The 12,322-nt window shown below is 37.9% G+C and overlaps 1 protein-coding gene across 2 annotated transcripts in view; it reads left to right on the top strand.

Moving 5' to 3' along the window:
• Nucleotides 1-11,504, top strand: part of DNAL1 (dynein axonemal light chain 1) — a 39,371-nt gene extending 27,867 nt beyond the window's left edge. The window contains exons 6-8 of one of the 2 annotated variants that reach the window (XM_027570717.2): nucleotides 141-267; nucleotides 1,583-1,723; nucleotides 5,669-11,504. In XM_027570717.2, coding sequence (XP_027426518.1) covers nucleotides 141-267; nucleotides 1,583-1,723; nucleotides 5,669-5,709 — 309 coding nt within the window. In that variant the 3' untranslated portion in view covers nucleotides 5,710-11,504. The remainder of the gene's footprint in view (nucleotides 1-140; nucleotides 268-1,582; nucleotides 1,724-5,668) is intronic. The other variant, XM_027570718.2, reaches the window with a different exon arrangement.
• The last annotated feature ends 818 nt before the right edge of the window (nucleotides 11,505-12,322 follow it).

Genomic DNA, 12,322 nt, shown 5'->3' with positions numbered 1-12,322 from the left:
AAAAAACTCCCACATAGCCTCAGCCCCCCTGCCAACGGACAGGTGGGTTTCAGTTCTCTCTGAAGACCATTGTCTTTATGTTTATAAGGAAGGGGACAGAGGAAAATAAGCTTGTAAACCAAAATTGCTTTCTTTTTCAGGAAGCAGTAGGGGACACATTAGAAGAACTGTGGATCTCCTACAATTTTATTGAGAAGTTGAAAGGGATCCATGTAATGAAGAAATTGAAGATTCTCTACATGTCTAATAACCTAGTGAAAGACTGGGGTAAGCTGAAGCTGGCTCTTTGCTAATCTTCTACCTCCTGTTTATAGAAAATAGCCCAACAGAGAACAAGATGCAAAATGGGGACATTTCTTTCTAAGCACACAGGGAAATAGCTATAGGAGTTCCTATCTTTCAGCTGAATGCTTGAAATTTACATTTAAATATTTACTTAAAATGATTATATTGAATAGATCCTGGTCCTCTCCATCATGGAAAAAAATTATAGTCCAAAGGCTGAATGGAATCAGTTTAAATTTAATAATTCTTGGATGGAATATGTCTTTGCCATCTATATGACTTCGTTTTTTTATAGTACATTATTCATTCAGCATTTACCAAAGCCCTATTAAGTGTTATGAGCTATGCCAGGCTCTTGAGATACATAGTTGAATAGGACACTGTCCATGCCTTCAGGGAATTCACAACTTAGTGGGAAAGAGTAGTTTATAAACTGTAATGAGTTCTTCAGTAGGTGTGTGAATGCATTGCTTTGAGAATTCAAAGATGAGGGATGCATGGGTGGCTTGGTCAGTTAAGTGTTGGATTCTTGGTTTCAGCTCAGGTCATAAACTCAGGGTTGTGAGATCAAGCCCTGCAGGCTCTGTGCTCAGTGGGGAGTCTGTATAAGACTGTCTCCGTCTCCCTCTGCCCCTCCACCCTGATCTCTCTTTCACTCACTCTCTAAAATAAATAAATAAATATTAAAAAAAAAAAAAAAGAATTCAAAGATGAGGGGCGCCTGGGTGGCTCAGCCGGTTAAGCTTTCCGACTCTTGATTTCAGCTCAGGTCATGATCTCGGGGTCATGGGATTGAGCCCCACATCAGGCTCCATGCTCAGTGTAGAGTCTGCTTGAGATTCTGTGTCTCCCTCTCCCTGTGCCCCCTACCCCATGCTAACTCTCTCTCTCAAATAAATAAATCTTTTTTTAAATAAAGAATTTGGAGATAAGGGAATGGGTAGAGACAAAAGCAGTTTGATTTAACCCATACTGATGCAATACAGCATAGAGAAGACCTCTCGCTGGAGAGTGATATGTTGTTCTTTGTGATTCTGAACCTCATCTCCTTTTCTTATCCTGTCCTTAGGCTAGCATAAAGGTAGAAGAGGTATGCCTTCTTTTTCCTTCCCTTTCCATAATGTCTTCAGAGAATGACTTCATATGGTATAATTTCCCTTACTTTCTTCAAAATCTTAAACAACAAATTGTTCTGAATAGTCACAAACTGAGGGCTAGTGATACTGGAGTTCAACCCCCAAAATCATAACAGGAGAACTTTCCATTTTAATATAGAATGTATTCTTTGTACTTGTAGCTGAATTTGTGAAGCTGGCAGAATTGCCGTGCCTGGAAGACCTGGTGTTTGTAGGCAATCCCTTGGAGGAGAAACATTCTGCTGACGGGAACTGGATTGAAGAGGCGACCAAGAGAGTCCCCAAACTGAAAAAGCTGGATGGTGAGTGACTCTGGGCTAGCTTGGGGCAATGCTTTCGAGGCATAAGGATTGAATTTGTGACATGGAATCATGAAAAGGAGCAAAACTAAGAAAGAAATAGGTTGTCTCTAATCTCCAAAGCCATTTCATTCCATAGGAAATTTTAGAGTCTGGGTTTGAGCCAGGGTGAGATGAAAACCTCCTAGGATACTTAGACTGGTATAAGATCATCCCTCGACCAAAAATTTTTAATAAAGCCAGGCTTGTTCTCAAGTCACAAAGGTATTATTTTGCAGAATAATTAGACATAAATGGTAAGCAGTCGCTTTTTCACAACTGGATCAAAATTGTAGTTTTCTCTCTACCCCCACCCTCTAATTTTAGTTAACCAATATTTAAGATAGGTGTCAATGTCAGTAGATATCCCTGACTGACTGGGTTCAAGTTCTAGTTCTACCACTTAATAGCTTTTTCGTCATTTTGCTAGTTAATTAATTTCACCAAGCCTTGTTCTTTTGTAATCTCAAAACTGGAAATGATAATAGTCCCAGACTTCTCTGGATCTTACCTCCTCCCAGGAGGCCAGGCCAGGATCCCAACTGCTCCAGAACCCACAAACTTCTCTCTTTTCTGCCAGCCCAGGGAAATAACCTTTCTAATCTGAAGAGAATCACTATCCCCCTCCTTCTTTTCCACATTTTTCTTCATCTTCTCATAAACTGTCTTCCACTAATCTTCTTAGGCTTTTCAAAGACAAAATCCAGTAGGTCTGATGGTCTTTCTCTACTTTCCACATTGCCCCTGAAGCAGTGATCCAGAACTGACTAGGCTACCTGATTGAATGGAGGGAAAGGAAATATTTAGAAAAAATAAGTAATATCCAGCTATGTGATGATGATGATCATCATCATCCCATGTACCAAATACATATTTGCCCTGTAGTCTTCAGCACCATCCTCATACTGATAGTCACATCCCAACAAAAGGACCTAGTTGTCTATGGTTGAGGCCTCCATGTCCCTCAGCCCTTCTCTTCTCTCTTTACCACCCCTGCTGCCTTGTCATTAACCCTTCCTAGATTCTTTGTCTCCCCATTGCTCCCTTACTACCTCTTTCAAAGCCTCAGCATACAACCCTTTTATCCACCCCAGCTTACTGCAGTGGTTGTTCTTAAATGGGACTGCACCCCTATGAAGATAGTGGACATTTTAGAATCTCTGGGGAGAGAGTGAAGAGGTCTCTATAGTCAGAAAAAGTTTCACAGGTGATTCCAATATGCCTCCCTGGAAGATATGTGCTCATCTGTCCTCTAACTGAGAATTATTGATGTGAAAAGCTCTTACCTATCTATTTTCCTATACCAAAAAATGTTAACAGCTTGACTGAAGTTTAACTGACACACAATTAACTGCACATATTTAAAGTGTATAATTTGCTGTGTTTTGATATACATATACACCTCTGAAACCATTGCCACAGTTAAGATAGTGAATATATGATGGTGACTGTAGTTAACAATACTGTCTTACAGCAAATTGAAAGTTGCTTAGACAGTGGATCTTAAAAGTTACCACCACACACACACACACACACACACACACACACGGAAGTAACTATGTAAGGTGATGAATGTATTACCTAACATGTGGTAATCATTCCCTAATATATATGTATATCAAATCATCATGTTCATATCTTAGACTTACACAATGCTATCTCAGTCATATCTCAATAAAGCTGGGGGAAAATAAGGTAATAAATATATGCATCACCCCCAAAAGTATCCATGTGCCTCTTTGTAATCCCTCTCTCCTGGTCCTTGCATCATCCCTCCCAATGCAATCACTGATTGCTTTCTGCCTCTATAGATTAATTTGAATTTATATCAGTGGAATCATGCAGAATGTTCTTTTCTTTTTTTCTGGTTGCATAGGGGTAAAATGACAGTAGATTATCTCTTGTGGAGAGGTACAGGAATAATTGGGAAGAGGCAAACAGGTTTCTAAGATGCTGGTAATATTCTATTTCCTAAACTGGTAGTGGGTATACAGTCATTGGCTTTATTACTCCTTAAATTATTTATATTGTATTTGTATGAATGAATATTTCTCAATTAAAAAATAAAGTAGAGAAAAGGGGGAAGGGACATTAGAGTCTTGGACTTCAGCTTTTTTATGTTCACCTTTGGTTGGATTCTAGAAACCATTTGAAGTCATTTGTCTTCTTTCAGGATTGCATACAGGAAGTAAAACTCTTCCCTTAAGCATGGAACAGAACCCCACAAGTAGACCCTGAGTAGACCAAGCCACCAAGTACTGACCTCAGGGCAATCTGAACAGCCCCTACGATGACCAGCTTGGTCTATAGGATAGACCAGAACAGAGACAGCTGCAGCTGCTAACTTGCCTACTTTTGCTCCTCTTCTGTTGCTTATAAGCAAAACTAGGGAATCTTAAAAAGCTAAAATGAAAAAGATAATGCCAAATATTAGTGGGATGTGGAGAACTAGAACTCTCAGACCTTGCCAAATGGTAATGTAACTTGGTATAACCACTTTAGAAAACTGGCATTATCTGTAAAAGCTCTACACACATATCCATTATGACCCAGCACTTTTTCTCCTAGCTATATACCCAAAAGAAAAGGATATATATGTTTACCAAATGACGTGTATGAGAATGTTCATAGCAGCACTATCTTAATAGCTATGAATTGGAAACAACCCAAATGCCCATCAACAATAGAACAAATTATGACATATTCATATAATGTAATATTAAACAGCAATGAGAATGAGTGAATTACAAATTTCACACAATATAGATGGATCATGCAAACATAATGTTGAGCAACAGAAGCCAGACACAGAGTGTATGTTATACCATCTTGTTCATATCAATTTCAAAAACAGGCAAAATAACCTATGGTGTTAGACATCAGGATAGAATATGCCTTTTGTGGGGGGATAGTGACTAGAAGGGGGCCTGAGGAAGTTTTGGGGGTTCTAATAATGTTCTCTACCTAGTCTGGTGCTGGTTACCAGATGTGTTCACTTTGTGTTTATTTATCGATCCATACACTTACATAATTTGTGTACTTTGTATGTTATACTCTAATAACACATTCACTCTCCCCCTGTGAAAAGATGCTGTGGGGAGTACAGAGAGATGAAACTCTGCTCGCTACCATAAAGAACATAAATGTTCATTAAGGAAGGATCACAGAGGAAGAGGCACTAGAGTTGGTTCCTTATTAAGGGTGGGGTTTAGATGGAAGGAGAGTTGGTGTGGGAGGACATTCCAAAATGGAGGAACTCTGTTGAACAAGGGTCCAGAGGTAAGAGTGTGCAAGGTGAGTTTGGGAGACAGTGAATTGATCAGTTTAGCTGGTGCAGAAAGTGACTGGCTGAGGAGTTAAGACAGAACGGTGGATTGGGGTCAAATTGTGGGCAGGCTTCAAATGCCAGTGCTCAGAAATGGGTGGCCTTTGGCCCAGTGACAGCCTGCAGATGTGTTTTGTTTTTTGTGCTTTGGTTCTTTTTATTTTTTCCCAAATTCGTCCCTATTGCTTAATATTTGGGAGAGTAATATAAAAATTCAGATTTCTGGCAACACTGGGATTGCATATTTTATTGTGAAAAATGAAGAATATTTCTTTGTGTTTAACATACAAAGTTTTTACTGGGTATAGGGCTTTATTTTTCTGCCTGGCACCTGTAGGCATTTTATTTGCAACTCTGCATTTGGGGAGCCAAATATTCATAAGTACTTATATTAATCCATTTGAGAATTTCCCTGAGAGGCTTTTTGGATCATTTGAAGTTAAAGAGATTACTTTATAAGATTATTTTTATTATGGCACACTTCGTAGCATCTCATAGCTTCTCAGGTTAACAGGAAAATATTTTCATTTAAAATTTTAGCAATCTGTTGAGAATGACCAGAAATATTTTCTTTTTCATTTTAGGTACCCCAGTAATTAAAGAGGATGAGGAAGAAGATAACTAACACCACGTTTCCTGCTTTGTGTTAACTTATTTAAATGTCATAAGAACAGTAGATAAGTTTTGTATAATTGTCTATTTTAAAGATCCTCTGTGGGTCAAAAGATTCTTAAGATAAAACAAATCTCTCATTCCTATCTTTTTTTAAACCTATTGAGTGTTTCTCCCCCCAAAACAGTAACACCAACTTCATACATTCTAGTACTTTTTTTAGAAACTCGAATTTTCAGTTTTTTGTCTTCAGTCCCAGTTATGTACTACGTGGCCCCATCTACCGAAACTTTTATAGACCAGTCATTTTTAACAACAAATATGGTTCTTTATTCAGTTTGTTTAGGGTTGTTTTTTTTTTTCAGACCAGGCATTTAAATATATATACTTAACTTTTGAATCTGTAGACCATCTTTCCTGAAGGTCCATGTCCTTATGATTCAGAAGCACAAATGTGTCATGCCTTTGGTTCAGAAGGCAGCACGGTGACAGGAAGAGTTCCTCTTAGAAGAAATACAGAGCAGTCCTAGAACCAAGACTCCCAAAGTCCAGTTGGAAAAGCTATGGTGAAAAAAGGAAAAATTAATATCTTGGAGGCCTTACAGCCCATGTTATATGTACTTATTTGTTTTTCCAAAAATGTGTGCTTTGTCAACTGGAATTTAGGTTGTGTTTGTATACCTGGCCACTTGAGTCACATGCTGTGATCTGGGTCAGTGGTTAAAATGACTGTCACGATCATTCCTTTGACCACTACTCTGGTCATGTTACTCACGTGGACCTGATCTTAGGCACACTTTTTGGTTTATAGTCCCTTATATGTTAATAAGGAAATATATGTAAACATATATGTAAGATATATGTAAACATATATCTCTAATAACTTTGTTCTGTTGACCCTCATGTTGGGAGAAGTGATTGCTATAAATAAGAATATAGAACTTAAAAGACTGCATCTGATACCTTTCAATAGATTAAATTTAGAATCTCAAAATATATTTTTAGAACATTTCTAAGTTAGCTCTTAAAATGAATTATGTAAGTGATTGTGGAGGGAAAAGAGAAGAGATACTTCATTATGGGATCCCAGGCAAATCGCAGTATTTTTGAGGATTGCCTTCTCTATGAAGTGTGGTAGGTGACTTAACCTCAAAACTGCAAAGCAATAGTTGGATACAGAGCTTAGAATTTGTAAGGAAAAAAAATCTTTTTGGAAAGTACAAGGTATAGTAGTCAGTAACCAGATGAAGTGCATAGCAGGTCATGACTGAATCATTGACAGATTGCAGAAAAGAAGTCAGAGGCGCTCTGCCAAATTGTGCCTAAAGTCCCTCAACCAGAGACTGATTCTTATTTCCCCATTTACTTGTGTAAAATCAAAGAGGGGAGAGTCATTTTTTTAAAGTGATCGCATAGTCCTGGGTTTCAGAAAACTTCGGCTATCATTTAAGTAGGAATTACGTGATTTCTCTGAGTCACTCTGATCTAAAGGGACCACTGCTTTGACAATCAATTCTAAATACAAACAGCAAGAGGAAAAATTAGTCCAACACTTTATTATCTTCCTTTTAGTTCTTCCTTATAATCTCATAGGAAGAAATCTTTACTCTGGCTTATACATTCAAAGCCTATGGGTATTTCTTTTGTGAACTGTAGACAATGAGTATTCCCCGTGGTGATGTTTAAGTCCCTCAAACTAGGAGGGAAGATGATCTTCGTCACTTGTAGTTTGCACTTCATCCAGTAGGCAAGCTTGAAGCCATTTTACTATGTATGGATATATTTTCAAAAGTTACTCTGGAAGTGAATGTAATAGGAAGGGATGACTTCATATTGAATCTGTAAAATGGCTTACGGTGTTGGTGTGTGGTTTTCTGAATTCTATAATATAGAAACTAATTTTCTCTGCTTCTCCTTGTTTCTTAATGTCTTTTAATCACTGATAGTTCTCAGAGAAATGTTAAGGTGCTTTTCTTTGTTCATTTCACACAAAATTCATACTTAGTTTCACTCAACAAATATTTGAATGACTTCTATGCATCCTTTTCATGGAATTAAAGCCAGAATCCATGCCATTAGAAAATGGAAGATAGGGTGTATGAGTAAGTTCAGAACATTCTCTCCAGTCATTCCTTAAATCATCCTTTACTTTTGCAAATTTAGCTGGTATTAAATGCCTTTGGTTTATGGATTAGATGGATTCTCTCTGTGCTCCTGGTTTAAAGCATTATGCCATTTTGGTGGCTCATTTAAATTTCTTCTATTCTCATAATGATAGTAGAGCTCTAGAATCAGTTCAGCATTTTAATTTTTCACAGGTAACTTGATTTTAGTCTACAAAGGAATTCAACTTTTCTGTGTTCCCTAACTCTAAGCTTATGGGTGTATTACCTGGGTCAGACCTTGAAAGGTTTTTGTGTTCTCTGTTCGTACGATTTTGTTCCTTTAAACCAGAGTTTCTCAGTCTTGGCACTGATAACATTTTGGGTTGGATGATATTGTCCTGTGTATTACAGGATGTTTAGCACCATCTCTGGCTTCACTAGATGCCAGTAGAACCCCCTGCTTAGTTGTGACAACCAAAAATGTCTTCAGACATTACCATCTGTCCCCTCTGGCAGAGAGGTAGGAACAAATCCGCCCCTGGTTAAGAACCAGTGCTTTATACTAACATTCCTTTTGTCCAGGGTGCATTTATTTTCACTCTGTAGTCCTATATGCCACTGAGAGTTGTATGAGAGAAGGCGATGTATTTAATAATCATGGATGGAAGGAAAATGGTCCTTGGTGTTTTGCTTTTTTGTAATGGTCATTTTAATAACTTTTCATATAACATTAGAAACTCAGGGCTAGAAGGTTCAACTTACATTTTTCAGCAGGGTCTCAACTTTTATTTCTTAGCATTCTTGCTTATCTTAGGACAGTGATTATTAACCTACCTCTCTCTTACTATAACAGAATTCAACTTTATGATAGATTTTTCTTTATCTCTAAAGTTGAACTTTTTGAGTGTGCTTTTAGAAAATGGACCATTCTTTAAGTGTTCATTCTTTAAATGTTCATTCATTGTCCAATAATGCATAGGATTTTCCAGACTATAGCAGTCATTAAATACAGAAAAATATTGTATAAAATTTGGCAAAATTTGGTAATCATATATGAAAGTTAGCTGGTGTAGACACCAATTTTCAATGTGATCAGAGGAATGTCTGATCATGATAATTGGTCACTAACTTGGTACAGTTATAAGATACTTAAATGTGGTTCTTGTGAGGAAAAAAATTTTGGCTTGAATAGATGCTTCTTATACCTTTTGCTAGTGGTCTGAAGTAGAGTAACAAGGAATAAGAAATGAATTGTAACTGTTGACTTATTCTCAGAATTGGTGATGTGTAAGTGGAATTGAAGATCATCATCTCTCTGACCCAGAACCTTCCACCTGGGTTTTTCTTAGGACTAAATAGGAAAAGTGTAGGGTCTAGAAAGGTTGGATTTAATCATTAACTTTTAAAAATTGGTGTGTGGGGGGGGTGTGTCAAAATATTGATCATATGAGTAGTTAGTGTCTCTCTAACTGCAGTCTGTCAGTTTGTGAAGACCTTACATTGTAAGTATTGATAAAGGGAAAAAACTAACTGCTGAACTGAAAGTTATCCTTTAACTGAAATTAATTCCTTTGGCACACATTTTCTTTATTTAGGCTGCTTAATGTGTCTGTGAATAATTAAATATAAAACAAGATTCAGTGTAGTGGAGTTGGTGCTTCTGACACAGCTAACTTGACCGTATTCCTTTACCTTCACTGTAGCATGAGGTTGTTGTTTTGTTTTTGTAAAACCATAAAATAGGTGCAATAAAAAAAAAGGGTGTGTTTAAAAAAAAATCACTGAACTTTTAGAAATCCCACATCTAAATCTCCATTCCTGCCTTTTTATAAAGTAGTGAGTACAAAGGAAGAAGACTGAAAGAAAAAATGAGACTGAGTCTTACTTTTTACTAAATGAAGAAAAACTTTCTCTTGCCACTTAGAGAAGTCATAACTGGATTCTAGTTAATTTCCCATATTGGGCTAAAGTGGAGGGGAACCAGCCAACCAAATTGTGCTCCAGCAAGTTTAACAAGGGGGTGGGGGAGAGTAAACTATTTTGCAGTAGATTTGCACTTTAAAGTTATGAACTGGATGTTGGTGGAAAGTACTCCCAAAGGGCAGGTAGGTAAGTACCTAGCCTGCATGTGGATATTAGAGAACCCAACTTCATCCGTGCTCGTTGTAAGCGCACCTGTGCAGTAGTTGTCTGTTGACATAATCAGAGTCAGGATTTCCCTGTTTCCCTCCTTGGTGTCACCTTCCAAGTCTGCTACATTGACAGTCATCCCTCTAGGGAATATGTCAAGTAGAATTCTCTTACTCAGAATAGGAACTTTGTGAGTTATCTTTCCCACATCTAGATTTGAAAAATTAATTTAGATGTTGGTTAAATTAAGTTGTGGCTCATGTTACAAGGGTGGGAAGTTCTTTGCTTCTTTGATCTGCAGGGTACCTGCCTCTGAGGTGCTGTTGCCTGGAGGGATCAATCCCATCCAGAGACTGGTGAGTTGGTAGCTATAGAGAATATACATAGAGCTAACTGCTTCTCCCAGGGTGTCAGCATGGTAACGAGCGTCATTCCAGAATCTTTGGCCTCTAGAACCAACTCCATTCTGAAGAACATTTTAACATCTATTAATACTTTGGTAATAATCTTTTATATGCAGGAATTTTGTAGCATGACTTTATGACTAAACTTATTGTGTTAAATTATTTAGAAATGTTGAGTTTCTGAATGTTATTTTGTGAGACGTTTTAAAATAGTAATAAATTGTGTTATTTTATAAAAAAAATGTATCTTTTTTGGTTATATGACCATTAGTTTTAGCTAGTACAGAGCAACCACATGAACTTCCAATGACATTCAATTCTGAAGAAATTTGGTCTTTGGATCAAACTTTCCACACAGCTTGTGTGCATGTGTATGAGAGAGAGGGGGAAAGAGATTGACTCATTTCTTTTTTTGTTTTTTGTTTTTCCTATAGTTCACCACCAATGACAATCTCCTCTCCCAGGTTTGTAAGTCTTCACCGTAAGTTCTCTGGGCACCATTTCAATGATTAGTGTCCTGGTGAGTGCTTCCCAGGACAGCAAGTGACTACCGCACTTGGCCATTCCTAGTACTCTCCTCACTAGTAGGGTACAAGGTTAAGATGGGTTGATAGGCCCCTGATGTGTGGTCTGGAATAAACCTGACATTGGCTAGCCCTTTGTGATACACAAGAAACAGGGAAGAACCCAATTATAGCCGTAACATTACACATTGTCTCAGCACATATTCTGTGCTACCGGCTGAATACAATTTTGGTCTCAGAATGGTACCGTAGTGCAGTTTCTACTTCTTTATTCCACAGTTTTTTGGTTATAAGGATGTTTTTTTCTGCTGTCCTCCTTTAAAAAGCAGGTTTTAATTTCTGAGCCTATAAAGAGAAAACCTTAATTCAGATTAGAAACAGCTCATTATTTTTAGTTCATTACTTTCTAGAATAAAGGGTGGCTGTCTAGAATCCTGACATGTATACCATATATATGTATTATATAAATATATATGTATGTATATGTAGATATATGATTATTATATATAATAAAAGAATCCCAAGTGATAACCCTCCTTTCTAAAATGCAGTCAACTCTGCGGCTATAAAAAGGTGTATTCCTATGTACAGACATAGAAGGATGCCTATAACATTGGGTGAAAAAAATGAAGACCACAATCACTTTTGTTATGAATGTAGTATGTATGGGTGAGAATGTGTGTATATGTGGTGGCCGGCTGGTGTGGGCAGCAGTGGGAGCACGTGTGCATGTGTGTGTGGAGAGACAGGAATGTATGGTTGGGGTGGGAGACTGCTGCACTGTATGCGTGGGGTGGGGTGTGATGGAGTGCTGGGTGGGGGAGAGGTGGGAGTGAGTGTGTGTGTACAGGTAAGATTCTGAGAAGTGAGGGGGGTGCGTGTACCCAGTGCCATGCTGCCATGCTGATGGGAATGGAGGGGGAGGCTCTGTGAGTTGGGGCGTGGAGGAATGAGGACATGTTTGGTGGGGGAAGCGAAGACTTGCATGTCTGTTTTAAGGGTCAAATATGTGGAGATGTGAGAGTTAGGAGAAGACTGTGAGGGTGGAACAGACCTGACGTGGGAGATGAGGACATAAGTGAGTGTACAGAAAAATCTTTTAGACTGTATACCAGTATTAACCTTGATAATTTTTTTGCCTTAAGATTGTTAAATAGGTTGGCTATAATTTTAAAGCCTTGTTACTAGGGGAAAACCCCACTGAACTCTTATGTTCATGTAACCTCTTCTGGACTTATTGGGATCTCAAGACAAACATCTTCAGTCACTGATTCTCTGCAGTCAAACATGTTTTTAAACTCTTTCCCTGTTTATATCCTCTGGATATAAAATGGCTGCTATAAATCTGAAACATTCATTTTAAACAGGTATGAGGAATTATTTCTGTAGCAAAACAAACACTTTTAGCTGAAAAGGGATTTAAAAGGGAAGAAAAAGCATTGCTAGATAACATCGGAGCCCCA

Source organism: Zalophus californianus, chromosome 6 (assembly GCF_009762305.2).
Source record: "Zalophus californianus isolate mZalCal1 chromosome 6, mZalCal1.pri.v2, whole genome shotgun sequence".
NCBI classification, from domain to species: Eukaryota; Metazoa; Chordata; class Mammalia; order Carnivora; family Otariidae; genus Zalophus; species Zalophus californianus.
This window is presented reverse-complemented; position numbering and strand designations above follow the sequence as displayed.